At 41.8% G+C, this 25,931-nt stretch overlaps 5 protein-coding genes across 9 annotated transcripts; 3 read left to right on the top strand and 2 right to left on the bottom strand.

The window, feature by feature from the left end:
• The first annotated feature begins 220 nt into the window (after window positions 1-220).
• On the top strand, window positions 221-9,966 carry LOC4340195 (ABC transporter C family member 10). 2 transcript variants are annotated; one of them, XM_015789014.3, is made up of 14 exons: window positions 422-609; window positions 682-899; window positions 1,220-1,281; window positions 1,752-3,787; window positions 4,663-4,983; window positions 5,064-5,150; window positions 5,664-6,260; window positions 6,354-6,518; window positions 6,664-6,958; window positions 7,426-7,640; window positions 7,731-8,036; window positions 8,283-8,346; window positions 8,857-9,096; window positions 9,410-9,966. In XM_015789014.3, the coding sequence occupies exons 3-14, from the start codon at window positions 1,266-1,268 to the stop codon at window positions 9,517-9,519; spliced, it is 4,452 nt and encodes a 1,483-aa protein (XP_015644500.1). In that variant the 5' UTR covers window positions 422-609; window positions 682-899; window positions 1,220-1,265; the 3' UTR covers window positions 9,520-9,966. The 2 variants fall into 2 exon arrangements, with proteins under 2 accessions (XP_015644499.1, XP_015644500.1); XM_015789013.3 differs by lacking the exon at window positions 682-899 and having other exon boundaries at window positions 221-609.
• On the bottom strand, window positions 9,220-12,254 carry LOC4340194 (uncharacterized). 3 transcript variants are annotated; one of them, XM_015789018.3, is made up of 3 exons: window positions 12,065-12,254; window positions 10,767-11,863; window positions 9,220-9,718 (listed from the first exon to the last, which is right to left on the bottom strand). In XM_015789018.3, the coding sequence occupies exon 2, from the start codon at window positions 11,734-11,736 to the stop codon at window positions 10,810-10,812; it is 927 nt and encodes a 308-aa protein (XP_015644504.1). In that variant the 5' UTR covers window positions 11,737-11,863; window positions 12,065-12,254; the 3' UTR covers window positions 9,220-9,718; window positions 10,767-10,809. The 3 variants fall into 3 exon arrangements, with proteins under 3 accessions (XP_015644504.1, XP_015644503.1, XP_015644501.1); XM_015789017.3 differs by lacking the exon at window positions 12,065-12,254 and having other exon boundaries at window positions 10,762-11,911; XM_015789015.3 differs by lacking the exon at window positions 12,065-12,254 and having other exon boundaries at window positions 10,767-11,911.
• A 751-nt stretch (window positions 12,255-13,005) lies between these two features.
• LOC4340193 (uncharacterized) lies at window positions 13,006-15,261 on the bottom strand. The gene is made up of 3 exons (XM_015785451.3): window positions 15,003-15,261; window positions 13,357-13,489; window positions 13,006-13,268 (listed from the first exon to the last, which is right to left on the bottom strand). The coding sequence occupies exons 1-3, from the start codon at window positions 15,185-15,187 to the stop codon at window positions 13,212-13,214; spliced, it is 375 nt and encodes a 124-aa protein (XP_015640937.3). The 5' UTR covers window positions 15,188-15,261; the 3' UTR covers window positions 13,006-13,211.
• A 159-nt stretch (window positions 15,262-15,420) lies between these two features.
• Window positions 15,421-18,970, top strand: LOC4340192 (uncharacterized). Its single transcript, XM_015785450.1, has 9 exons — window positions 15,421-15,832; window positions 15,915-15,980; window positions 16,078-16,183; window positions 16,945-16,987; window positions 17,309-17,381; window positions 17,613-17,700; window positions 18,357-18,413; window positions 18,497-18,575; window positions 18,675-18,970. Exons 1-9 carry the CDS (start codon window positions 15,759-15,761, stop codon window positions 18,686-18,688), a joined length of 600 nt encoding a protein of 199 aa, XP_015640936.1. The 5' UTR covers window positions 15,421-15,758; the 3' UTR covers window positions 18,689-18,970.
• Window positions 18,971-20,144: 1,174 nt separating this feature from the next.
• LOC4340191 (disease resistance protein Pik-2-like) lies at window positions 20,145-25,896 on the top strand. 2 transcript variants are annotated; one of them, XM_066311227.1, is made up of 3 exons: window positions 20,145-20,428; window positions 20,524-22,843; window positions 23,538-25,896. In XM_066311227.1, the coding sequence occupies exons 2-3, from the start codon at window positions 21,954-21,956 to the stop codon at window positions 25,510-25,512; spliced, it is 2,865 nt and encodes a 954-aa protein (XP_066167324.1). In that variant the 5' UTR covers window positions 20,145-20,428; window positions 20,524-21,953; the 3' UTR covers window positions 25,513-25,896. The 2 variants fall into 2 exon arrangements, with proteins under 2 accessions (XP_066167324.1, XP_066167323.1); XM_066311226.1 differs by having other exon boundaries at window positions 20,145-22,843.
• The last annotated feature ends 35 nt before the right edge of the window (window positions 25,897-25,931 follow it).

The following is a 25,931-nucleotide window of genomic DNA, read 5'->3' as shown; positions in this document are numbered from 1 at the left end:
AGCTTCTCCAGCTTTTGGCTTCTTAGTTCATTTTTTAAAATCTGTAACTACATATTCTCAGAAGTTATGAATTGTTTGGGGCAGTTTCTAGCAGAAGCGGCTTTTGGGAAAAGCCCAAACAGGGCCTATGGCTTGTTTCGGCAACGTGAGTATGCCAACCTTGGCTCGCGCGGACGGAGCAACGAGTCGAACACGTGCCGGGCGCGCCAGTGAAACGGATGGCGCGCGAGACGCCACCAGCGGCCACGCCACGGCACCGGCACGTCGGCGTCGTCGCCACCTGGGACGAAGTCGAGAGTCGAGACATCGCACGTTCGTTCGCGCGCTGCCCAGCGCGCGCCACCCGCCTCGCCGCGCCGCGCCGCGACGCGACGCGACGCGCGCCACCTATAATAAACACCACCCGCGCGCGCGCGCGCCCAGCGCGTCGTCTCGTCGTCTCCGCTGTTCGCTCGCCTCAACACACGAGTGCGACGGCGGCGAGGAAGAAGGGGGCCACGATTGGGAAGGTGTTTGGTTGGCGCAGGAAGGAGGGGAAAAAAAGAAAAAGAAAAGAAAAGAAAAGAAGCTGTTTTTGGGGAGTCGTGCTTTGGAGAGCTGAAAAAGAAGGTGAGTAAAAAGGTTTTTTGATCTTTGGTTGGTTACTGCTTCTCCCGTGATCTCCTCCTCCTTCTTCTCCAGTGCGGCTGCTCTGGGCTCGAGGGCATCGTGAATCTACAACGTCAATCGCATTGTCTTGATTAATTCCTATGGGAGTTCTTGGGGATTTGTCGAGGGGACGAGATTTTTTACCCCTAGGCGATGCGATTTTGGTTGCGATTTGTTCTTCTCGTTTGGATCACTGGTCCCTGAATATTTTCTTTCCTTTCCTCGGTGAATGAATGGTGTTGACTGTTGAGGTAGCTGGTTGATGAACACTCATGCATACAGTTTTTTTTTTTTTTTTTGGTCTCTCTCTTCTTCTGCTGACTTATTAAGAAGAAACATTGCAATCTTAGACTTTATTACCATTTTCTCTCTTCTTCTGCTGACTTATTTAAGTTTCTTGATTTTTTCTTTCGGTGATATAGTGATGTTTGTGCTGGGTATAGTGAAATTTCTGTGGTTATCTTGAGCTTCTATAGCCACCCGAAACACTAGTACTAATCTTGTGCAGTACAAGTCCCTATCTAGTCCATGTTCTTCACTTATTTGCTCTGACTAGTTTGCTTTGCTGCAGGTTTAAGCTGTCTGATTCAACGGACGGTGCAACAGAGATTGGACAGATGGGTTCCCTCATAAGTTAGTTGTTTTCTCACAATTCTCTCGTGCTTGACAGTTGCATCATTGATTCATCATTGAGCCCTTTTCACTTTTGGACTGTCACATTTTTTTTTGAGCTTTCCTATTAAGGGTGTGTTTAGATCCCAAAAATTTTGGCCAAAAATATCACATCAAATGTGTCGTTTGGACACATGTATAGAGCATTAAAGGTGGACGAAAAAAAAACTAATTGCACAATTTGCATGTAAATTGCGAGACGAATATTTTAAGCTTAATTGTGCCATGGTTTGACAATGTGATTCTACAGTAAATATTTGCTAATGACGAATTAATTAGGCTTAATAAATTCGTCTCACAGTTTACATGCGGAATCTGTAATTTGTTTTGTTTAATACTTCAAATGTGTGTCCGTATGCTTCAAAAATAATTTGGCCAAAGAACTAAACACCGCCTAACATTGATTTTTTTGGGGGGTAATGATTTTTCAGGTTCTTGGGCGATGAGCTTGTGTGGGAGCCCAATTTGCTCCGAGCAAGATGTGGTCTCATGTGCTATGAAGGAAACATTGGATTCTTCGACTTGCGTGAATCATCTGGTGGTGATTTCCATTGTTGCAGTGCTCACTGTTGCGCTTGTACATCAGTTGCTCATGAAAATTCCAAAGAGTAGAGCATCTGCGCGGCAGCTTGTCGCATTCAATTCACTGCTGCAGTTGGCTGCTGTAGTGTTCACTGGCTGCTTGGGTTTGCTTAATCTTGGCCTAGGACTGTGGATGGTGGGGATTAGCTTCAATCAGGAAACCTCCATTTACCGGCCGCATTGGTGGCTTGTGATCTTGGCTCAAGGATTCAGTTTGATCCTTACTAGTTTCAGTTTTAGCATCAGACCTCGATTTCTTGGAGCTACATTTGTTCGATTCTGGTCGCTTTTGCTTACCATATGTGCAGCATTCATCTGTTGCTGTTCAGTTGTCTACATGGTTGGAGAGAAGGAGATCACCATTAAAGCTTGTTTAGATGTTCTTTTGCTACCTGGAGCCCTTATCCTTCTTCTTTATGCCATTCGGCACAGCCGTGATGAAGAGGGTTATGAAACAACTGAAAATGCTTTATACATGCCGCTGAATACAGAGAGGGATCATGGGACGGCTGATTCAGAGAGTCATGTAACTCCTTTTGCTAAAGCTGGATTTTTCAGTGTGATGTCATTTTGGTGGTTGAACCCTTTGATGAAGATGGGTTACGCGAAGCCTCTCGAAGAGAAAGACATGCCACTTTTAGGCTCCACTGATCGAGCGCAGAATCAGTACTTGATGTTCTTGGAGATGATGAATAGAAAGAAGCAGTTGCAGTCACATGCCACACCATCAGTATTTTGGACCATTGTTTCTTGCCATAAGAGTGGGATTCTGATCTCAGGCTTCTTTGCATTGCTCAAGGTTGTTACCTTATCCTCAGGCCCATTGCTTCTCAAGGCACTCATCAATGTATCGCTGGGGGAAGGGACCTTCAAATATGAAGGAATTGTGCTAGCTGTGACAATGTTCGTTTGCAAATTCTGTGAATCTTTGGCTCAGAGACAGTGGTATTTCCGCACTCGGAGGTTAGGCCTCCAGGTGAGGTCATTCCTGTCAGCAGCTATTTACAAGAAGCAACAGAAGCTATCAAACTCAGCAAAAATGAAGCACTCTTCTGGAGAAATAATGAACTATGTGACTGTCGATGCCTACCGCATTGGGGAATTCCCGTATTGGTTCCACCAAATTTGGACAACAAGTGTCCAGCTCTGCATTGCTCTGGCAATCCTTTACAATGCAGTTGGACTTGCGACGGTATCGTCGTTGGTTGTCATCATTATTACTGTACTCTGCAATGCTCCACTGGCAAAACTGCAACACAAGTACCAGAGTAAACTTATGGAAGCACAAGATGTGAGATTGAAGGCCATGTCTGAGTCTTTAGTTCATATGAAGGTCTTGAAATTATATGCTTGGGAAAATCATTTCAAGAAGGTCATTGAGGGGTTGAGGGAGGTTGAGTACAAGTGGCTGTCAGCATTCAACCTTAGGAAGGCATACAACAGTTTCCTGTTTTGGTCATCACCAGTTCTGGTTTCAGCAGCAACATTTCTGACTTGCTATCTTTTAAGAGTTCCTCTGAATGCTAGCAATGTATTCACCTTTGTGGCAACTCTACGTCTCGTGCAAGATCCAATCAGACAGATACCAGATGTTATTGGAGTTGTGATTCAAGCTAAAGTTGCTTTCACCCGGGTTGTAAAATTTCTTGATGCTCCTGAGCTGAATGGGCAATGCAGGAAGAAATATATAGCGGGTACTGAGTATCCCATTGCGCTAAACTCCTGCAGCTTCTCGTGGGATGAGAACCCGTCGAAACATACTCTGAGGAATATAAATTTAGTGGTCAAATCTGGGGAGAAAGTTGCAATCTGTGGCGAGGTAGGATCAGGAAAATCAACACTTTTAGCTTCAGTACTTGGAGAGGTCCCAAAGACCGAAGGCACAGTAAGTTTCCTTTGGTTATCTTGATTATTATGAAATCAAGAATCATACAGCTGTCAAGTAGCAAGTTCATGCTATGCTTTTGTTGTTCCTTCTGGGTTGTATTATTCATTGTCTAAGAGGAATCATGGCCAGTATAATTGTTGGCACTTCGCTTCCTAAAAGGCACTTTGATTAAATCCCTACTTATCACTTACTCCCTCCATTCCAAATTTATCTACATATTTCATAGGTACACCAAGACCAAGAAAAGCTAATAACTCTCATACTATATTTACTCTAACAACAAACTCGATGCATGCACCATCCCCACTATTTCTTAGCCAATAGCAAATCAAGATATTACATGTGGGTTATAAATACTTGTGTGCATGGATGCATGCATCAATGCCCATTTACTCAAATGCACAAATAACGAATAGACTTAATGAATGAACACAAATATGATGATCATTTAGGAATAACCTCAAAAAAACTATATGTAGATCAATTTGGAATGGAGGGAGTATATGTCTGCAAATTCTGTAATATCTACATACTTTAGTCCTGTTGAAGGTATAAATTGCCATCATACCAAATTTTATTGCCTAAAAATGAGAGATGCTAGTTACATGCAGTTGACAACCATAGTTTACTTTTCCTATTCGTTCTAAAAATACAGCATGGCAATAAACTGCATCAGATAGGTTCTGAACTGTTTCTGGTTCTTGTATAATGCTCCTTTTTAATATATACACCCAAATTTTGGGGGTTTTCAAAAATAGGTTCTGCAAAGTAAGATAATTTTGCTTGATAATAGTTGCCAACTTGAAGTGTGTTAATTAGTTCCTTTTTCGATGAAACTACTTATATTTAGTACCAACCTTTTTTTATTTCAGATTCAAGTTTGTGGGAAAATAGCATATGTTTCTCAGAATGCATGGATCCAAACAGGAACTGTGCAAGAAAATATTCTCTTTGGATCTTTGATGGATGAGCAAAGATACAAAGAAACACTTGAGAAGTGCTCTTTGGAAAAGGACCTTGCAATGTTGCCACATGGAGACTCTACTCAAATTGGGGAGAGAGGAGTAAATCTTAGTGGTGGTCAGAAGCAACGTGTTCAGCTTGCTCGTGCACTATACCAAAATGCAGACATCTATCTTCTTGATGATCCTTTCAGTGCTGTTGATGCCCATACAGCATCAAGTCTGTTTAATGTAAAGATCACAAATTCATAACAAATGTGTATTTCAGTGCTATTTGACCATGACTGTTTTTCAAAACTTTTTTTTGGTAGGAATATGTCATGGGAGCTCTGTCAGACAAGACTGTTCTTCTAGTGACCCACCAAGTGGATTTCCTACCCGTATTTGATTCTATTCTGGTTTGTTACACATGTTATCCTAATCTCGCCCTCTTGTCCTTTTGCGCATATGCACACATTTTTCAGAAGCAAGTTTTCATACTTAAATATTACTGTTTTTCATTCCTATTAGTGACAATCAAATAATTGTCTATTTAATCAAATTAATATACGGAATAGAAATGGAAGTAGTTCCCCTTCCACTATTAGACAAGAAAAAAAGGGGTAATTTTACCATCCTTGAGAAGATATTGAGAGATACCATATTTTCTAATGTAAAATTTGGTACCTCCAATTACTAAGTATCTCAAGGTATTAAAAATTTTAATATAAAATTTAGGTAACTTAGGTACTTTCTCAAGTACTGAAAATTTCTCGAAAAAAATACAACACAAAAATGGTGAATTAATGGATTGAATTTTAAATAATATCGGTGCCTGCAGGATCCAAATTTTTTTATGAATTGCATTGGTTTATTGATTTCATCAAAATGGACTGTTTGTTCATTATCTAATGAATTGCTTGTTATTGCAGTTAATGTCAGATGGAAAGATTATTCGGTCAGCACCTTATCAAGATCTATTGGAATACTGCCAGGAATTTCAGGACCTAGTAAATGCCCACAAAGATACAATTGGAATTTCAGATCTTAACAATATGCCCCTCCATAGAGAAAAGGAAATATCAATGGAGGAGACAGATGATATTCATGGCAGCAGATATAGAGAATCTGTGAAGCCATCGCCGGCAGATCAGCTGATAAAGAAAGAGGAGAGAGAAATAGGGGATACAGGTCTTAAGCCTTATATCCTGTACCTGCGCCAGAACAAAGGCTTTTTATATCTCTCTATCTGTGTTATTTCCCACATAATTTTCATAAGTGGGCAAATATCACAAAATTCATGGATGGCTGCTAATGTCCAAAATCCTAGTGTTAGTACACTGAAGTTAATAGTCGTGTATATTGCTATCGGAGTTTGCACATTGTTCTTCTTGCTATCTAGGTCTTTATCCATCGTAGTCCTTGGGATGCAGACTTCAAGATCCTTATTTTCCCAGCTACTTAACTCACTGTTCCGTGCACCTATGTCATTTTTTGATTCTACTCCTCTAGGAAGGGTATTGAGCCGGGTAAGAACTCCTAAACATATGTGAAAGTGGAAAGCTGATATATTACAGTTCCATTTACATTTGAACAATTTCGATTGGTGCTTTCTCATGTAGGTTTCTTCAGATCTGAGTATTGTTGACCTTGACGTTCCATTCTTCTTCATGTTTAGCATTAGCGCCAGCTTAAATGCATACAGCAATCTGGGGGTATTGGCTGTTATTACATGGCAAGTTTTGTTTATTTCGGTGCCAATGATAGTTTTGGTAATCAGGTTGCAGGTAATATTATGTGGTTTTTATTCTATATGGTTACAGATGCTGGGTTATTTCATTTACTAATTGATGTGGTCTGCTGCTCCTTTCATTTACCGTTTTCTGTTCAAACTTCCTGTCTACTGAAGTCTATTAATTTTTGGTTATGCAGAGGTACTATTTAGCTTCGGCTAAGGAATTGATGCGGATCAATGGTACTACCAAATCTTCTCTAGCTAATCACTTAGGTGAATCGATTTCAGGGGCCATAACAATAAGGGCCTTTGAGGAAGAAGATCGTTTCTTTGCTAAAAATTTGGAGCTTGTGGACAAGAATGCTGGCCCATGCTTCTACAATTTTGCTGCAACTGAATGGTTGATTCAACGCCTGGAACTAATGAGTGCTGCAGTTCTTTCCTTTTCTGCTCTTGTCATGGTGATTCTTCCTCCAGGAACTTTTAGCCCTGGTAAGCAGTTTATGGTAATTGCAAGCATCATTACATAATTTCATATATTGGACAGACTTAAAGTAGCCAGAGGGTTCTATTTTCATTGATGCCATTCTTGTCTGATTTGCATGAAATCGCTAGTTTTACTGCAGTTCTGCAAAGAACGTATTGCTAGGTCTCCAGAGGCCAGAGCATACCGAAATAGTAAAATCTAGTCATATAAAAGTCAATCCTTTACTATCTTTTGATAATGCTGGGTCATGAGTAGAATTACTACTTTTATGAAACTGCAAGCTATTTCTATACAATTATCCTACTAGTACTTGGCACTGCTGAATCACAAGAAAAAAAAATCCATTTGTTGCATGTCTGTAACTGTAAGTCTGTTGGGCAGGATGATCTGTTTTGTTAATTCATGTTATGAATAAATTGATATTGCCACCCAAAATGTTAATTGCTAATCGCTTCTATTCGTGCTTGTGCAGGTTTTGTAGGAATGGCATTATCCTATGGTCTATCCCTGAACATGTCTTTAGTTTTCTCTATTCAAAACCAATGCAACCTTGCGAATCAAATCATTTCTGTGGAAAGGGTTAACCAGTACATGGACATTACAAGTGAAGCAGCAGAAGTTATCAAAGAAAATCGGCCAGCACCAGATTGGCCCCAAGTTGGCAAGGTGGAGCTTAGAGATTTGAAGGTAAATGTATTTTCATGTATGGTTGGCGTACAAGGTGAAACCATTTTAGAGTCCTAACAAGTTTTTATGCTACTGACTTTCATTCAACAGATTAAGTACAGGCAAGATGCTCCCCTTGTACTGCATGGAATTACTTGCACATTTGAAGGTGGACATAAGATTGGTATAGTTGGTCGGACAGGAAGTGGCAAGACAACTTTGATTGGTGGTTTGTTTCGTCTTGTTGAACCTGCTGGAGGGAAAATAATCATAGATTCTGTGGACATCACCACAATAGGCTTACATGACCTGCGATCACGGTTGGGCATCATTCCACAAGATCCAACACTTTTCCAGGGTACTTTAAGATACAATCTAGACCCCCTTGGGCAATTCTCAGATCAACAGATATGGGAGGTAAGATGTGTACCCTACACAATTATTCACTTTTTTTAATTGTAATCAATGATTAGATAAGCTTACCATGATGTATTGTTGAAATCATGGAAGTCGTTTACTTTTCTTGACAATGGCGATTTATTCAGTTTATGTGATTAAATAACCAAAGGCTTTGGAAGTCTACATCAGATTTAGTTAGTCCTTTTTTTGCATATGGACGCCTTTATAGGAATCATTCCTTATGTTTGCTATTGTCTCTTGCAGGTTCTTGACAAATGTCAACTTCTTGAGACTGTCCAGGAGAAGGAACAGGGATTGGATTCACTTGGTAGGGGACATTGCTTCATATGTACTTTGATTTCTTGAATTCATTCTGTGTCCTTCCTTAACAGCTTGGCCACATGAGGGAAAAATACATGTCACTAAAATCTGGAACCAATATTAGTCCCAGACTCTTTTTCAAAAACATCCATAGCACTGAGCACATCCTCGCAGTCAATACTAAAAATGCTGAAAACACACTTGTGATATATATTGGAGTTCATGAAGGGAACTTTAAAAAACCAATTAGAAATTCCACTCTTTTAGCACTATTGCCGAATCGTCACGGAAAATGACTTTGTAAATGAGATTCGAGTTGCCTAAAGAACCTCTTCCTCTGTTTCCAATGTATTTTTCAAAATATGTCTTTTCATTTACATCACAAAAATTGTAGCTAGAAATACTTTGGGGGCTGCATATACCATTCTTTTCGTAGATATCTTTTGCCATACTCATATTCTAGCATGATATAATGAAGCTACATTATTCATATGCTAACTGTGATATTGCCATATAGTTGTGGAAGATGGGTCGAATTGGAGCATGGGTCAAAGGCAGCTCTTCTGTTTAGGACGAGCACTTTTGAGACGATGCCGTATCTTAGTTCTTGATGAGGCGACAGCCTCTATAGACAATGCAACTGATGCTATCCTTCAGAAAACAATCAGAACAGAGTTCAAAGATTGCACTGTTATTACTGTTGCACACCGTATACCAACAGTTATGGACTGCACAATGGTCCTTGCAATGAGCGATGGTACGTCTTTCTTACCGCCAACTTATTAGAAATATATTTATCCTGTGATCATTGTCTAATGGATCAGCACTACTTATTCTGGAATATATGGATTATACTTGAAAGTTGAAACTGCGTGGATAATTCTGCTTCCCCAATTTTCACTGATGTGTGATGCTTTTAACTTTTTTGCATTTTCCCAACAATGTATCCCTTCTAACTTTCTGTATTAACGTCGTACAGTGAACACTGACCAACAACAAAAGGAAAAAAAAGACTTACAATGCCTATTTTTTCGGCTAATTGTTCTATACTAAACTGTATTCACCTCCAGGTAAAGTGGTGGAGTATGACAAACCTACGAAGCTCATGGAAACAGAAGGTTCTCTTTTCCGAGAGCTCGTCAAGGAGTACTGGTCATACGCATCGAGTGGAAATGTTTAGGTGAATTTTCACATGCTTTCAGTTTCTGAAGAGTTAACAGAGGCAGAAATCTGTATTCATGCTCATAGAAGAGTTGGTATGTTGGAGTTTGATGAGATGATAGTGCCACAAAAATGCACATTTTCGCCATCTGTCATTAGCCGAAATTTGAGCAATATGTGGTGCTGGTGCAGGCGTGCAGCTTCTGTCCATGGGTGTTCTGCAAATGCTTAACAGAGTAAATTCATAAACATTTCCTTGCTGAAATAGTCAAGATTTTCGAAAGGTTATATGAGATGATCATCAAGTTTGTAAATCATGCTAGTACAATCAGTACTGTGCAACTGGAAATTCTGCAAACTGCTTAGAGAAAAAAGTATTCAATATATGTGATCTATTTTTCCATATCTACTAAATCATATTATGCACTCATAAATGGATTGAAGGTATCTTATCTGTTTTTCCATAGCCACAGTAAATCAAAGTGTGTGTATATTTTGTAATGGTGTCTCCTCAGCCCCTTCATGTGCATTTTCGTGAATTTATATACTACCTTTGTTTTTAAATATATGGCACTGTAGACTTTATTCAGTGCATGGCGTGTGAATTGGAACATTATTCTTGTATTAGTATATAACGACAATACTTGATATAAAATTATAATATTGTAGAAGTACTTATAAAGAAAAATATATCCATATGATTTTGTGTCTTCAAGCTAAATATTTTTTTAACTATTAATAGTTAAAGTTTTAAATTCTTAGACCAAATAAAGTTAACAATGTCACGGATTAAAGGTACTAAATCCATGAACAGAGAGTGTACTACTTACTACTAGACTAGTATTTTTTTTTTTTGGCGGGATACTAGACTAGTATTAAAGGTACTGAACAAGCCAAGATTGTGTGAAATGTGAAGTGAAAACAAATCAAAATACAATAATTCTCTGTTTCTTATAGCCAATAAATCAAAGTGGGTAAATACTGCTTTCTCTTTGTTCATTTTAGTGACAAAAATCCCATCCTGGTTATGAGCTGAAGGGAATAAAGTAAACTATGCAAGTAGTATTCGAAAAAGGAAGGCGGTGTTTGCTCTCAAAATTTAACATAACCCAACTGCAATGTACATTCCAATCCAATTTGAATTTGAGTTTGAGTTGCACGTGAATTTTTTTTTGAAAGAGTTTAATGTACTGTACATTTGTCTCGTAATAATCTGAAAAGAAAAAATTACACCTAAAAAACGAAAGGAGAAAAAAAAAACCTTACGAAAACTACGGCGGCTCGCCGGTGCAACTCACGGCGGCGGAGGTTAGCTTAGCTCCTCCACCAACTCCGGCCGCGTCCTCACCATCTTCGCCGACGGCATCCTGCTCCCCCTCACCGCCATCCTCCCGAGCTCCTCCCCGCACATCGCGCGCCGCTCCATCTCCTCCCTCCGCCGCCTCCTCCTCCACCTCACGGCGCCGACCACGGTGACCGCCAGGAAGCTCGCCGCCGCCACCCCGCCGGCGGTGGCCCCGACCTTCCACACCCACCACCGCTCCCTCACCGGCGGTGGTCGTGGCGGTGGCGGTGGTGGCGGCGTCTCCACGCGCACCGCCACCCCGTAGTGCCCCGTGGCCGTGCCGGACACCACGCACGACGGGCCGGGCTCCATGGCCACGGCGTGCGCCGCCACCGCCTTCCCGCCGCCGGACGAGAAGGTCAGGCACCTCGCCGCCGTGGCGTTGAACCCGCTCGCCGGCGAGATGTCCCTGAACTCGACGCGGACGGGCGCGCCGAGCGCGCGGAGCGCGACGCCGCCGTTGGGCCCCGACGCGTCGAACGCGAGCAGCGCGACCACCGGCGCGGCCAGCGCGTACCCGGGCGGCGCGTCGAACAGCCAGGAGGAGGCGTCGCCGAGGAAGCGGACGAACACGATGGCGACGCGGCGGGCGAACGGCGCCGGGACGACCCGCGGCGGGACGGCGACGGCGAGCCCGGGCACGGTGGCGTTGACGCCATCGGCCCACAGGGCGCTGCTGCGCACGCGCGTCGCCGAGGCCTCGACGCCGGCGCCGGCGAGCACCGCCGGGACGTCGACGGCGACGATCTCGCTCGTGCGGCGGAACAGCTGGAACGCGCGGTCGCGGACGGCGGCCTCGATGGACGACAGGTTCGCCACCGCGGCGCCATGATCCAAGAACGCAAGAAACATCAGCAGCAGCAACGACGACGATGACGAAGCGATCGCCATTGTTGCCTCTCCAACCTCGAGCCCTTCCTAACCCGACGGCGGCGCGTGGCGGCGGCCGGAGGAAGCCGCCATCTCCGATGTGGGAATCGAAGCGGCTTCCTTGAAGGAATATTATTGGAGATGATGTCTGAGGAGGAAGAAGAGGAACAAAGAGAGGGAGAGATTAATCAGCACAGAGAAGAGGAAATGTGTGCTTTGCTATATTTAGCAGGCACTGGCTGTTAATCAGCAACTAATCTGACTGCAAGTTGCAACATAATAAAACCATCATTTTCCAGTTTATCATGGAGCAGTTGATAACAAATTAACAATTGCAGTGAGTTCTAACCTTTTTCCAATCACTCAATCAGTTCCCAAGAGAAAAAAAAAAGAGAAACCTTTATCAATCAAATATCAATCAAAATATCAAACATGCAAGGATTGAAAGGTTAAATAACCATAGGGAATTCTTGAGTGCATGTGCAGGAGATTGATTGGGGGAGAGCAGCTTTGCAGGCAGGTTGACTTGTGCATGGTACTATATGAATAGATGTGACAAAAGAAAAGGTCTTGTTGATTGATGTGCTCATGCGAGTGGGTGCAGGTTTGTTGTTGATGACTACGTTCCAAAAAAAAAAAGCAAACCCTGGTTTTCCATGCTAACGTTTGACTGTCCGTCTTATATGAAATTTTTTTATAATTAGTATTTTTATTGTTGTTACATGATAAAACATGATTAATACTTTATACATGACTTATCTTTTTAATTTTTTTCATAATTTTTTTTAAATAAGACGAACGGTCAAACGTTGGACATGGAAATTAGGGTTTGTCTTTTTTTGGGACGGAGCAAGTACTGAATCCTGATTGTTGTTTCTGCATGGAACCAAGCTGGTTGCCTCTCTTCTCCAGCCAGGATTCCAGCAGATTCTTGATCATATTCTGATCACTGGTTTCTGGTGGCTAGTACAACAAAGGCTGGTATATGTATCTGCTCCTATCTACAGACAGTCAGCCGGACATTAAGGTCGTAATTAACAACTTATGTTTAGCTCAGATTTTTTTAAGTGCTTGCATCAAATACCGTTGTTTTTATGCCAGTTGCTCAAAGTAGATACTAAATTATATCATCTTGACTTCAACATTAATAGAATATTCCATGCATTAGATTTTGAAAGCTTATATGAGAACATTGCCAAGTTAGCAATAGTTCAGGCCATTATAAAGCAGAGCCATGACAGTGTGGCTCTCTACCGATTGCAATACGACAGGCAATTACCAGGCAAACGGTGGCGAAAGAGCTACAGCACCTCAATTCTCATACTGGTTTCTCTTAACAGAAAGAGATGCCCATCTAACTATTCATCAGTGTTTCAGACACTACAGGCCCAGTCAGTTGCTTCTGTCAACAACAACTTCAGTCCACAGAAATAAAACATACCATCTGCAAGAAATTGAAATAATTTTTTCATTATGTACATTGCAGTGTAGGTTCTTCACGCTGGTTCGAAAAGGCCAAGCATGTGCCCATCGATGCATCGTACGGCTGCAACCTGTATAAAAAAGAAAACTAGTATCACAAAATTTTTTTGAAGAAACAATGGAAATAGACATGTTCTATAGTTATGGGCTATTGGTTACCTTTCCATGGATCTCATATTTGATGGGCCCATCCAACTCAGCTCCCAGCGACAATAATTTCGTAACTGTACTGTTTATGTCTGGTACAGTGAATGACAGCATCGAAGAATAGATTCTCTGCGATGCAAGATTACTGCAAATGTATATGAATTTTCAGGTAACAATTCCATGTTTTGTTCGACTGCAAAAGGATAACATAATATCTCAAGAAAAAGATAAAGACATCTTAACATTAGTAACTACTGTACTACTAGATATAATATTGCTAAGAAAGCACTGGATTTTACAATGCCAAATTGCAAAGTGCCAAGTTTTCAACATATTGATTATCTCCATATGAACAAGATGCATTATACCTCATACTCATACGGGGTGATCTTAAAGCTACCATACCAAGCTATCTGGCTACCATGACTATTGTCAATGTTACGTAGAGTAAGAACAACAGGAAAAAAAAGTAGATGACTTCAGAATTAGGAGATCATGAGTTTTTCAAAAGCATCATCTAGTTGTTGATTTTTTTTGTAGTATATTTTTTTTAGATAATGGAAGCTTTATATTGATCTCAGCCAATTACATCAAGGAGATCCAATTGCCATGCGAACTTTTTGTTGTATATTGTGGTATCCATATCATCCCTTGAGGCCTTGAGTATCTCAATTCTCAAATCATCAGAGCACAAGTTTCTGCGGAACATAGTATGCCTCTGCTAAAAAGAAATGCATATGATGACACAAGAAACAATATGTAAAAGAAACTTAAGGTTACACTATTCCTCATGCAGAATTTCATTACTCAGCATGGTGAGTAAAAAGAATAGCAAATCAACAACCTAGCATATCCAACACTTCTACATGTGAAAGAACAGCAATAGGGCCACGATGGATGTTGGATAAGTATTCTACCAAGGCATCAATCCTAGGGTAGGCCTAACCACACAAAGTCAAGCAAACAAGATCCTTGTACTAAAAATGCAGGGACTTGTGATGCGCACTATCAACTCATTAAGTGTGACTGTTTCCCAAGGATAGAGTCAATCCACTAACATTTTTACCTGCACATCTGAACACTGTAGACTAATTTGCTGCCTTTCCAAAGGGAAAACAGGAGTGCCTGAGAACAGTTAATGCTGACTCCATCCTGCCCAAACTTAGTTGAGATGCTACCCGCAATGAAAAATGTTGAAATTGGTCAAAAACAGATACTTGCGTTAGCTGGTTTATAGCCAGGGGCTAACAATTCAGGAAAAGGTTCTCCTTAGAGCCAGAATTTCCACGAACATAGCACATGAAGGAACACTTTTTTTTTAATCATTGAACGCACCAACATTAAAATTTTGCAGCGCGTAACATCGCATTTCATGTGTAGCATTTTCAGAAGCAAACCGAACCAACTGCTCCGCACAGGCAATTCAACAAACACTTGAACGCCATCGTGTGGAACAGCGAACCACCCAACCCCATCATCCCAACCTCAGCCGCATTTTATCATACATCTCCGAGCTCACACTCAAATCGACCCCCAAACCCATGGAAAACTAGCATAAACGAGAGAGAGAGAGAGAGAGAGAGAGAGAGAGAGAGAGAGAGAGAGAGAGAGAGAGAGAGAGAGAGAGAGAGAGAGAGGAAGCTAAGCAGTCGGGGGACCTGTCGTTGGTGTGCATGAGGGCGAGCTTGAGCGGCCCGGACTGGAGCTCCGCCCATCGCAGCGTGCAGACGTTGACGCTGAAGTCGAGCCCCTCGGAGTAGAACCTCGCCGCCCGCGGCACGTCCCGGTGCATCTGCAGCACCCACCGGAGCGTCGCCGTCGCCGCCGCCGCCGCCGCCGCCATCCCCCACCGCCGCCGCCTCCTCTCCCCTTCCAGACCAAAGCCGCCGTCGCTCAGAGACGCGCACAATACTTCTCTCAGATCCGACGGCCCAGAGGCCCAGATCTCTCGCCGCATCCAACGGCCCAAAGCTTGAAAAGGCCCATCATAGTGTTAGCTGACAGGTGGGCCCAACTCAACGGTCCAGGCCCACCAATGAGGCCTCTCAAGTCAGCAACGCCAACCCTAGGCTTCTCACTCTCCTCGAACGCGCGACGCCGCCGCCAGAGTCTCCGGCTCGCCGCACTTCCCGCCTCGCCGTCGCCGTCGCCGTCGCCGTCGCCCCTCCCGCCGGTAGGAGAAGGTAGCTCGGCGCCTCGGTGACTTGGCGTCGCGCTCTGCGCCCCTGCCGCTCTCGGTCGGTAGGCTCTCGTCTCACGCGGCCCCTTCCACCGCTTCACGCCGCCGGCAGTGAGCAGTCAGCTGCGAGGACCCGCTCCACCGAGAGAGCTAACGCCGCCGCCGCCCGCGGTGCGCGTAGTGCTCGAGACTGCTGCTGGTGTTGATAGTGTTATCTGGGATTTTTAGTCTGAGGATGGGGAGGGCGAAGAGCAAGGGCCCTAAGTTCGCCGCCGTCAAGAAGATCATCACCAAGAAGACCATCCAGAAGTAGGCAAACCATCTCCCTCTCCTATTGGTTTCTTGGTGATTCGGTTCTTTTTGTTGCGACCCTAAATTTTGTCTCCTCTAGGTACAAGGAGGATGTGTTGAACCCCAAGAAGAAGGATAACGAGAAGGAGAAGCTCGGGCGGAATGTGTGAGTGCCTACCGCGTTTTGGGATCCATTTGTTTAAAGTGTTTAACGATTATTGGGATGATTGGATTAATCAAGTCTTGTTGGTTTATTATTTTAGGCCTCAGGTCTCTTCGGCGCTGTTCTTCAGCTACAACACAGCGCTCGGGCCGCCATACCGGGTTATTGTGGATACAAACTTCATCAATTTCTCCATCCAGAACAAGGTTTGTTCTTTGAGGCTTCGAATTAGGTGCTCTTCTGTTTATCCACTGAATGATTTCGTGAAGCCTAGCTTAATCTCAATTGTGTCGAGTATGTAACTGTTGGACATTCTCAAGTGTCATTCAACAGCCCTCAAATAACAGAATGGTATTGCCCATTGGCACTTAATAAGAGGCATATAGTATAGGGCATGTGTAACAAGCGCTGGCACATCATTTAACTTATTTGTACTCTGCTCCACAATATTTTCTGGTATGCAGATGTATGAGTCACAATACTTAAAATCATTTTTTAACCAATATGGATTATGATCACATCTATTAGATAGACCTAGTACTACTCTATCTACTGGATAAATATTGTGAAATAGAGGGAATAACATAACATTTGGAGTGCCTTACATCCATCTGAGTGCAAGAAGGTTCATAACCAACCTGGAGCCACTTATTAGATGCTAGAACCATATTGAAAACTAATTGAATTATGAGGCTTTATATAGGGTATAGGGGTAGATGACCAAGTGATTGTCCATATTGACAGTTCAAACACAACAGAAATCTTGCATTTCTAGGACAGAGAAATACATTGACTATCTATCTATCATCGTATCTTTTCCCATCCCTGGTGCAAGTGCTAGCTACATCCCTTCTTGGTCAGAGTGTATTCCTTTCATGTGGGTTTACTGGATTATGGAGCTAACTAACAGTTTCTCTGAGCTTATGCTTATGGGTAATAGCTAAATGCTTCTTTGACACCTATGCAGTTGGATTTGGAGAAAGGAATGATGGACTGCCTTTATGCAAAATGTAAGCATGCATCTTCTTACTCACTCTGTTTCAAATTATAAGAAGTGATGGGTTTGTACTAAGTCACACTTCTTTAAGTTTGACCAAGTTTATAGAAAAAACGTAGCAACATCTACAATACCAAATTAATATATTTGTTTTGTGTTGGAAATGCTACTACATTTTTTTATAAAGTTGGCCAAACTTGAAGAAGTTTGACTTAGGACAAATCCAAAACACATTATAATATGGAATGGAACGAGTAGGGTTTAAGCTATCCTTTTTAGCATATTTTGAAATGCATACGGCTTTGCTGACAAAGTCTACCATCTTGTTATGAAGGCACACCATGTATCACGGATTGTGTTATGGCGGAGCTTGAAAAGCTGGGACAAAAGTATCGTGTAGCATTGAGGTATGTTCATTCCCAATAATTACTGTGGTAATTGGTTCATGCATTTCCTTTAATTTATATTCTTCACTTGTTGCAAATTCCGTTATTCATTCTGTTTCTCTATCCCAGTATCTGTAGCTATTGTCTTCTATGCATATTAGTATCAGTTGGACATAGTTCTGATGTTTGGTACTATAATATAATTTTCTATGATTTTCATCCATCAATAAATACTATTTTTACCTCTTACAGAATTGCAAAGGACCCTAGGTTCCAGAGATTAGCATGCACACACAAGGGAACTTATGCTGATGACTGTATCGTAGAGAGGGTTACTCAGGTATAATTCTGCCTACTTGAACTTCTATTGTTCGAATTGAGTTTTTATGTGTGCAAGTGGCAGCATTGTTTTGGATAGCAGATGTTAGGTGACTTGACGGTACTTGCAGTTGAGTAGTAGAGAATATGATGCATGTATGGGTTACTGAAATTTTCGCAATCTCCTTTTGAAATTACTAATATAACTTTCTTTAGTCTCGCCAATTTCTGCTCTTCATCTTTACAGCTTCCATTTACATTTTAGTGAACACTTAGGCCCTCTTTGTTTAGGCTTAGGCTTATTGGCCTAGACTTTTAAGTCAGCTTATTGGCTTATATGATTTATAAGCCAGTGGATTTAATGTCCTAAGTTTAATGGTAAAATCATACATCTATCTCATATAAGCCAAAAAAAGCTTCTCAAACCTAGCTTTTGGATTAATAGTGTTAGAGTGGCTTATGGCTTAAAAAAGCCAAATGAAAAAGCTGCTTGTTTGTTTTGGCTTAGACTTTTCGACTTATAAGTTGGCTTATAAGCCTAAACAAAGAGGGCCTTAAATTAAGGCTGGTTGGCTACTGAAAGTTTAAGACTAGTTTTTGTGATAATCATTTGGATCTATGTAGCTTGTGTGTAAAAAATTTCGCTAATTTTGCTAAACTGCAACTTTTCTGTAACAGCACAAGTGCTACATCGTCGCAACATGTGATAGAGATTTGAAAAGGAGGATAAGAAAGGTACATTTACAAGCACTTAAGCCTGAACATTGCAGCAGCCTTGCTCTTATGCTAATTACATGTTTGTGTTCTCAATTTGGTAGGTTCCTGGTGTTCCAATCATGTATATCACTCGGCACAGGTACTCGATAGAACGACTCCCTGAAGCTACAATCGGAGGAGGTAATGTATTTTGTGCTGGTGGCAGTCTCTATCAAATCCGTCTTCTATGTTAATCATCTCCTACCTTTAACCTGAGGCACATTTCGATATGTAATGCAGCACCAAGAATCTGATCGGCACGGACATAAAAAATGGGGAATGTTTCACTGTTCAACTTGCTGGCCAAGAATACTGCTGTAGTAGCCTTTTGAAACAAATGCTGTAGTGAGCTGTGCTAATTGTAACCACTTCAAAGTTTTGTACCAACCTCATGAGGATATTACTGTTATCGAGATCCAAGAGATGTGTTTGCTTCCTTCTTCGTGTGTCTATGCCATTTGAATGAGGATATTACTGGAAGGAAGCAAAGTTTTGAATTTACTTGTTATGAAAGAGAAGGCGCTATCTTTTGCTGACCCTTGTTCTCAATTAACGTGTAGCATGTCAATGTAAAAAACCGATTTCTTGGCGCTTTTGATAGTACTCCCTCCGTCCCATAATATAAGAGAGGATTTTAAGTTTTTTAAGTTTTTGCTTGTAACGTTTGACCACTCGTCTTATTCAAAATTTTTTGAAATTATTATTTATTTTATTTGTGATTTACTTTATTATCTACAGTACTTTAAGCACAACTTTTTGTTTTTTATCTTTGCAAAAAAAAATTGAATAAGACGAGTGGTCAAACATTGCAAGCAAAAACTCAAAATCCTTTATATTATGGGATGGAGGGAGTAGCTGTTAAGAGCTAGCTTACAATTTGAGATCATGTATCATCCTGGCAAATTAATGAACCCATTTTTTGTCATTTCACGTGTCTGACATTTGAAACGAAATGGCAAACTAGGACTGTGTTTGGATCTAAACTTAAGTCATTTTCCATCACATCAACCTGTCATACACACACAATTTTTCAGTCATATCATCTTCAATTTCAATCAAAATCCAAACTTTGCGCTGAACTAAACACAGCCTAGCAAACGTTAAAATGGAAAAGATGAATGTTCCCGCATTAAAACAGAAAAACTGGCAAACATCGGCAATGGCATGCATCTTCTGTTTTAAAATATAGGCATTAAAGCAAATAAAAACCTCAAAGTATAAGCATTAAAACGAATGAAAATTGACAAACATTAGCCATTAGTATAAACATTTTATCGAATATTTTGTGGCTAAACATTTTACCACTACAGTTAGCATCTTATTAAAATACTTTTAAACATTTTATTACTACAGTTAGCATGTTATTAAAATACTTCAATCCAATTAACGTTGGGCCTCATCGGTTATCCAGAACAAATAATAAGCCGTAATGGTTTATTAGTGACCACTAACCATAAAATAAAATAATTTATTTGTAAAACTTTTATATATGTTTTTTTAAAAGTAAATTACTCTCTCCGTCCAATAAAAAACAAACCTAATACGAGATATAACACATTCTAGTTTTAGGATGTAGCATATCTGTTTTTTATAGACAAAGAAAATAAAGACAATGCTGGAAAATAAAACTACATTGAAAATATCTTAAAACCAATATAAAATTTGGTTTTTACTTTAGCTTTTCATGACAACCAATGAGGCTAATCGCCCAACGGGAACGGAGACTGCAGTTTCCATCCTACCCCAAGAGGCGGCGGACGGGGGTGCCGCGGTTGGGCGAACCAGCCGGCGAGGGCACGCGAGATGATCGGTCAAGGGCGGCGAGACTCGGCGACTCCTTCGCTCGGAGCGGAGGGCGGCGAGTCCTTCACTTCGCCGGCGGCAACCCGCCTCTGCGGTGTGAGGTTCAAGTGTTCGATGAAATGCCTCACCGAGTCTGGGCATGGAGATAGCTTTGCCGGTGAGGTCACTGATATGACGACATGCCGATGCAGGTAAGAGAAAGAGATCCAATGCAAACTATTTTGCAATTTGCAAATGTTTCAACTCTGGAAGGGAATCATCGAGCTAATCACCCCAATGGTCGCAGAGGGAGATGCTTGCTCTCATTAGTTTAATCTTCGAGGAGAAGATCAAATGGTACGCTGCTGTGATTTGGTTGTGTTGGTTGTTTGATGATAGTCTTAGTCCTTATCCAAAATGTTCCTCCCCCCCCTCTGATTCATGTTCATATCCAAACCAAATCCAATAATCACACAACCACCACTTGTTATTAAATTTGGAACGTGCGCTCGGTGAATGCTAAGCAAGCGTATGGAACCTCTCCATGTAGCCTGCATTGCGTCACTCTTTTAGAGTGTCTTGGCTTCTCTTGACATATTTAATCTTTGCGTCATGTTATGTCAAAGTATCAAACAAGCTATAACGACTGCCATTTTGTGGTTCATTGATTTGTTAGCATATTATCAACCAAACCTCATATCTTATGTAGCAGTTTAGGTGCTTTGTGGTTGCCACGTCTGACAGGAAATAAATCATCTTTGTCTGATGGAGATTGGTGTTAGTTCTTTCTTAGTTGTAGGACTTCTTGACTGATGGCGATTTGTTTGTCCGTTGTACAGTTGGCGCGATCTGACGGTTTTCCCTTTCTGTCCCAGTAATGTTTAATTCTTTATATAGGATCTTACCTGGGGTTCACTTCTTGTAGAGGGAGATTCACTTAGTTAATATGGGCCGCATCAGTAAACTAATTGGGATGGGCATACGTGTGAAACATTTCATTCAGGCAGTTAGGTGGCTTTCTAAATTGTATGGAGTTCTTTTTTTCTACCAACTTTAGTTACCAGGTTATCCACGATAAAACTATGTTATCCTTTCTATATGTCCTTGTCCTTTCTGTCATTGAATTGTGATATTGCCAAACTTACTAGTTGTTGCCATTCCTTTTCTTTTTGGAGGTCGCTTGCAAGGTGATTTTATCTGTACTTCTTTAGTTTGAGTCACCCTTCCATGTCATCTTGAATATTTAACACAAAGGGTTATCACATTGTTAGTTTTTCTAACTGGTAAATGTCTCAGCACCTTCTTAGATTATGATTCCTTTATCAATCAGTAAGGTGGCTTGTATATAGTGGCAGTGGAAATGTGAATTGGATCGTCTGGATTATCATAAATTGCTATGGAGAATAGAATAAACAAATAGAAGTCATGATGCCATGTCAATATGTTTGTTCATCATTCGGGTCATCACCTTATGAACCTGAAGTCTCCTTTTCATTGCCTTGTCATCAGCTAACACTGCAATCAACATATTTCCCTTTGTACAATTTATTATGCTGGAGTCCAAATGTAGCCTATTGAGAACTGGAAATGACTAGGAAACTATTGCCTGCAACGCTCTTATCCTGCTATCACTTTCAAATTTAGTCTATTGGATACCTTATATATATGTGCGTGTGTGGCCTAGGGAACACAACTGCATTAGCAGCAGCATCTGCATTTCCATGCTCATAGTTAGACATGGAGGGTGCTATTTTTAGTGTGGCTGAGGGCACTGTTAGGAGCCTCCTGTCCAAGCTTAGCTCCCTTCTCTCCCAGGAGAGTTGGTTCGTGCGGGGTGTCCATGGTGACATACAATACATAAAAGATGAGCTCGAGAGCATGAATGCATTCCTCCGGTACCTCACTGTGTTGGAGGACCATGACACCCAAGTGAGAATCTGGATGAAGCAGGTGAGGGAGATTGCCTATGATGCCGAGGACTGCATTGACCAGTTCACTCATCATCTTGGTGAGTCATCAGGAATTGGTTTCCTTTATCGGCTAATCTATATTCTTGGCAAACTATGCTGTCGCCATCGAATCGCCATGCAGCTACAAGAGCTAAAGGCCCGTGCACAGGATGTCAGTGAGCGGCGTTCACGCTATGAGGTGATGCTGCCAAAGACCACACTTCAAGGAGCAGGCCCACGGCTTACCAGGCATGCATCTCGTCATCTTGATCCGCAGTTGCATGCTCTCTTCACTGAGGAGGCACAGCTGGTGGGCCTTGATGAACCAAGGGATAAACTTGTCCGCTGGGTAATGGAAGCGGATCCTTGCCGGCGTGTGCTTGCCATAGTTGGTTTTGGCGGCCTTGGGAAGACCACACTGGCAAGGATGGTGTGTGAGAACCCAATGGTGAAGGGTGCTGATTTTCACTGCTGTCCATTGTTCATTGTGTCACAGACATTCAATATCAGGACTCTGTTCCAGTACATGATAAGGGAACTGATCCAGCGTCCGAACAAGGCAATGGCTGTAGCAGGAGGTAAGCACGGTCATACAATGGACGGCAACATGGATGGAATGGAAAGATGGGAAGTTGCAGTGCTGGCTGAAAAAGTTAGGCAGTATTTGCTAGACAAAAGGTAACTAGTGCTTTTGTTTTATTTTACTGGTAATTGATTATCTGTTAGACTCCCCTTTTTCCTGCTTTGGTGAATATATCTAGATGATTGATGCATTGCTTGCGAAAAGGTTTAATCAAAGACAATCATGCACCTTTTACTTCAATTCAGCAATGAAATAGGAGAATTTAGTCCTATGTCAGATCTTGACCATTGATTTCCAATGATCTCTGCTCACATAGAAAGGCTGTCTAAATGAGAAATAGAGGGTGCACGACCTTCCCTGTGCTGCTCTACATAGGAATGGAAAGGTTGTTTCCACCCTGTTCCCTACTGTTGCCCGTATCACCAAGTTTTATGCTGTGTACCAGGATTACTGGCTGATAGCACTTTCAGGTGGTTTTTTTTGCTGTAAATAAACTCACTGGATGTGATGCAGAACTGGTATAGAACTAGAAAGTGTTTTGTTAGCCAAGAGAAAGGCTTCTAAGTTTTTCGTATTTTTCAAATAAAGGTATTTAAGGTACATATATTTTCCCCTTAAAATCAGGATCATCCCTAAAGCCTTAATTTGCTAATCGTGGGTTAATGTGCTCACTCCTTTATATAAAATATATGTAGTTCCTTCTATCCTTTTTGTTTTGGGTAAGAAACACTGTTATCTTCTATGATAGGTTCATGACTGATAAAGTGATAAGTACTTTTTTTCCTGTAGGTATATTGTCATCTTTGACGACATATGGACCATATCAGCTTGGGAGAGTATCAGATGTGCATTGCCTGACAATAAGAAGGGCAGCAGAGTAATTATAACCACACGGAATGAAGATGTGGCTAACACATGTTGTTCAGGTCCCCAAGATCAGGTTTACAAAATGCAGCGTCTATCAGATGCTGCATCACGAGAACTATTCTTCAAGAGGATATTTGGTTCTGCAGATATATCATCAAATGAAGAGTTGGATGAAGTCTCGAATTCCATTTTGAAGAAATGTGGAGGCTTGCCTTTAGCAATAGTGAGTATCGGCAGCCTTGTTGCGAGCAAGACAAATAGGACCAAGGAAGAGTGGCAGAAGATTTGTGACAACTTGGGCTCTGAACTTGAAACTAATCCTACCCTGGAAGTTGCAAAGCAAGTGTTAACCCTGAGCTATAATGATCTACCTTACCATCTGAAGGCCTGCTTCTTGTATCTAAGTATTTTTCCTGAAAATTATGTGATCAGGAGGGGGCCTTTGGTGAGGAGGTGGATAGCCGAAGGTTTTGTCAACCAAAGGCATGGACTAAGCATGGAAGAGGTTGCCGAAAGTTACTTTGATGAATTTGTGGCCAGGAGTATTGTACAACCTGTGAAAATTGATTGGAGTGGCAAGGTGAGGACTTGCAGAGTTCATGACATGATGCTAGAAGTCATCATCTCCAAGTCGCTCGAGGAGAACTTTGCATCCTTCTTGTGTGATAATGGACATCCATTGGTTTGCCATGATAAAATCCGTCGTCTCTCCATCCATAACAGTCACAATTCGGTGCAAAGAACAAGAGTCAGCGTATCTCATGTTCGCTCCTTTACAATGTCAGCTTCCGTTGAGGAAGTTCCAATGTTCTTTCCACAGATGCGGCTGCTAAGAGTACTAGACTTGCAAGGTTCCAGCTGTCTGAACAACAGTACTCTGAACTATATCTGTAAATTTTACCAGCTGAAGTATCTGACACTCAGAAAGACCAATATTGGCAAATTACCACGACTAATTGGAAATCTGAAATACCTGGAGACACTGGACATTAGGGCAACGCGTATCAAGAGATTACCAGCCAGTGCAAGCAACCTCAGTTGTCTCAAGCATTTGTTAGTTGGGCACAAGGTACAACTTACAAGGACAACCAGCGTGAAGTGCTTCCGACCGGACTCAGGCTTGGAGATGACGGCTGGGGTGGTTAAGAACATGATGGCTCTGCAATCACTTGCCCATATAGTGGTCAAGGAGCGGCCAGCGGTGCTGAGTGAAATTGGCCAGCTCCAAAAGTTACAGAAACTTAATGTCTTGTTTCGCGGTGTGGAAGAGAACTGGAACGCATTCCTTCAGTCTCTGGTAAAATTGACTGGATCTCTTCGCTCGCTCTCCATTCACATTCTGGATGAGAAAGAGCACAGCTCATCACTGGAATATCTAGCTCTTATCGCAGAGTCGCCTCCTCTATTCATCAGAAATTTTAGCCTGAAAGGCAAGTTGCAGAGGCTTCCTCCTTGGATACCATCACTTCGAAATGTGTCCAGGATTACTTTTCGTGACACTGGACTCCACGCTGAGGCCATTGGAGTTCTTGGAGACCTGCCCAATCTGCTCTGTCTCAAGCTCTACCAAAGGTCCTACGCTGATGACCATATATTTTTTGCTCATGGTAATTTTTTGAAGCTCAGAATGTTGGTTATTGATAATATGGAGAACATTCGCAATGTGCACTTCGAGAAGGGCTCAGTCCCTAACCTTGAGTGGCTGACAATAGCATTCCTGCAAGAACCCAAGGATGGGATTACAGGTCTGGAGAATCTGCTGAAGCTGAAGGAGATAGAGTTCTTTGGCGACATCATATTATCCATGGTGACTAAAGTGGCATCCTGCATGAAGGCACATCCAAATCGCCCGAGAGTGATAGGTGACAAATGGAACAATGTGACGGAGTACGCTTAAGGAGCAAGCTCTAAACAACATTGCTTCTAGAGGCCTGTTTGGTTTTGGTGTTCAGGTTCAGCTAGCTAGTTGGGCAATGCTTGTACCTTCATCTCGAAATATAAGTATTTCTAGCTTTGAATCTAGTCAAGCTTGTCTAGGCTTAAAGCCAGAAATGCTTGCATTTTGGGAAGTAGTTTGCATTGCTTATTTCAAGCAATGCAGAAAGTGTAGTGTAACCAGCTGGACAGTATGTATTGATAGTTTTTCAGGGTGTGTTCCTAAGAAGACAAGCTGAGTTGGTTTGTCAAGAGTAGTTGAAAGTACAACTCTGTATTGTATTTACCTTGCTTGTAAGAGCGGGGAATCCTCTCGATTCCATTCGTTTCTTTGTGAAATTGTTTACATGGTTAGGTTGTCTTCGGATGGCATATTTTTGC

This window comes from Oryza sativa, chromosome 6 (genome assembly GCF_034140825.1).
Source record: "Oryza sativa Japonica Group chromosome 6, ASM3414082v1".
Classification (NCBI taxonomy): Eukaryota; Viridiplantae; Streptophyta; class Magnoliopsida; order Poales; family Poaceae; genus Oryza; species Oryza sativa.
This window is presented reverse-complemented; position numbering and strand designations above follow the sequence as displayed.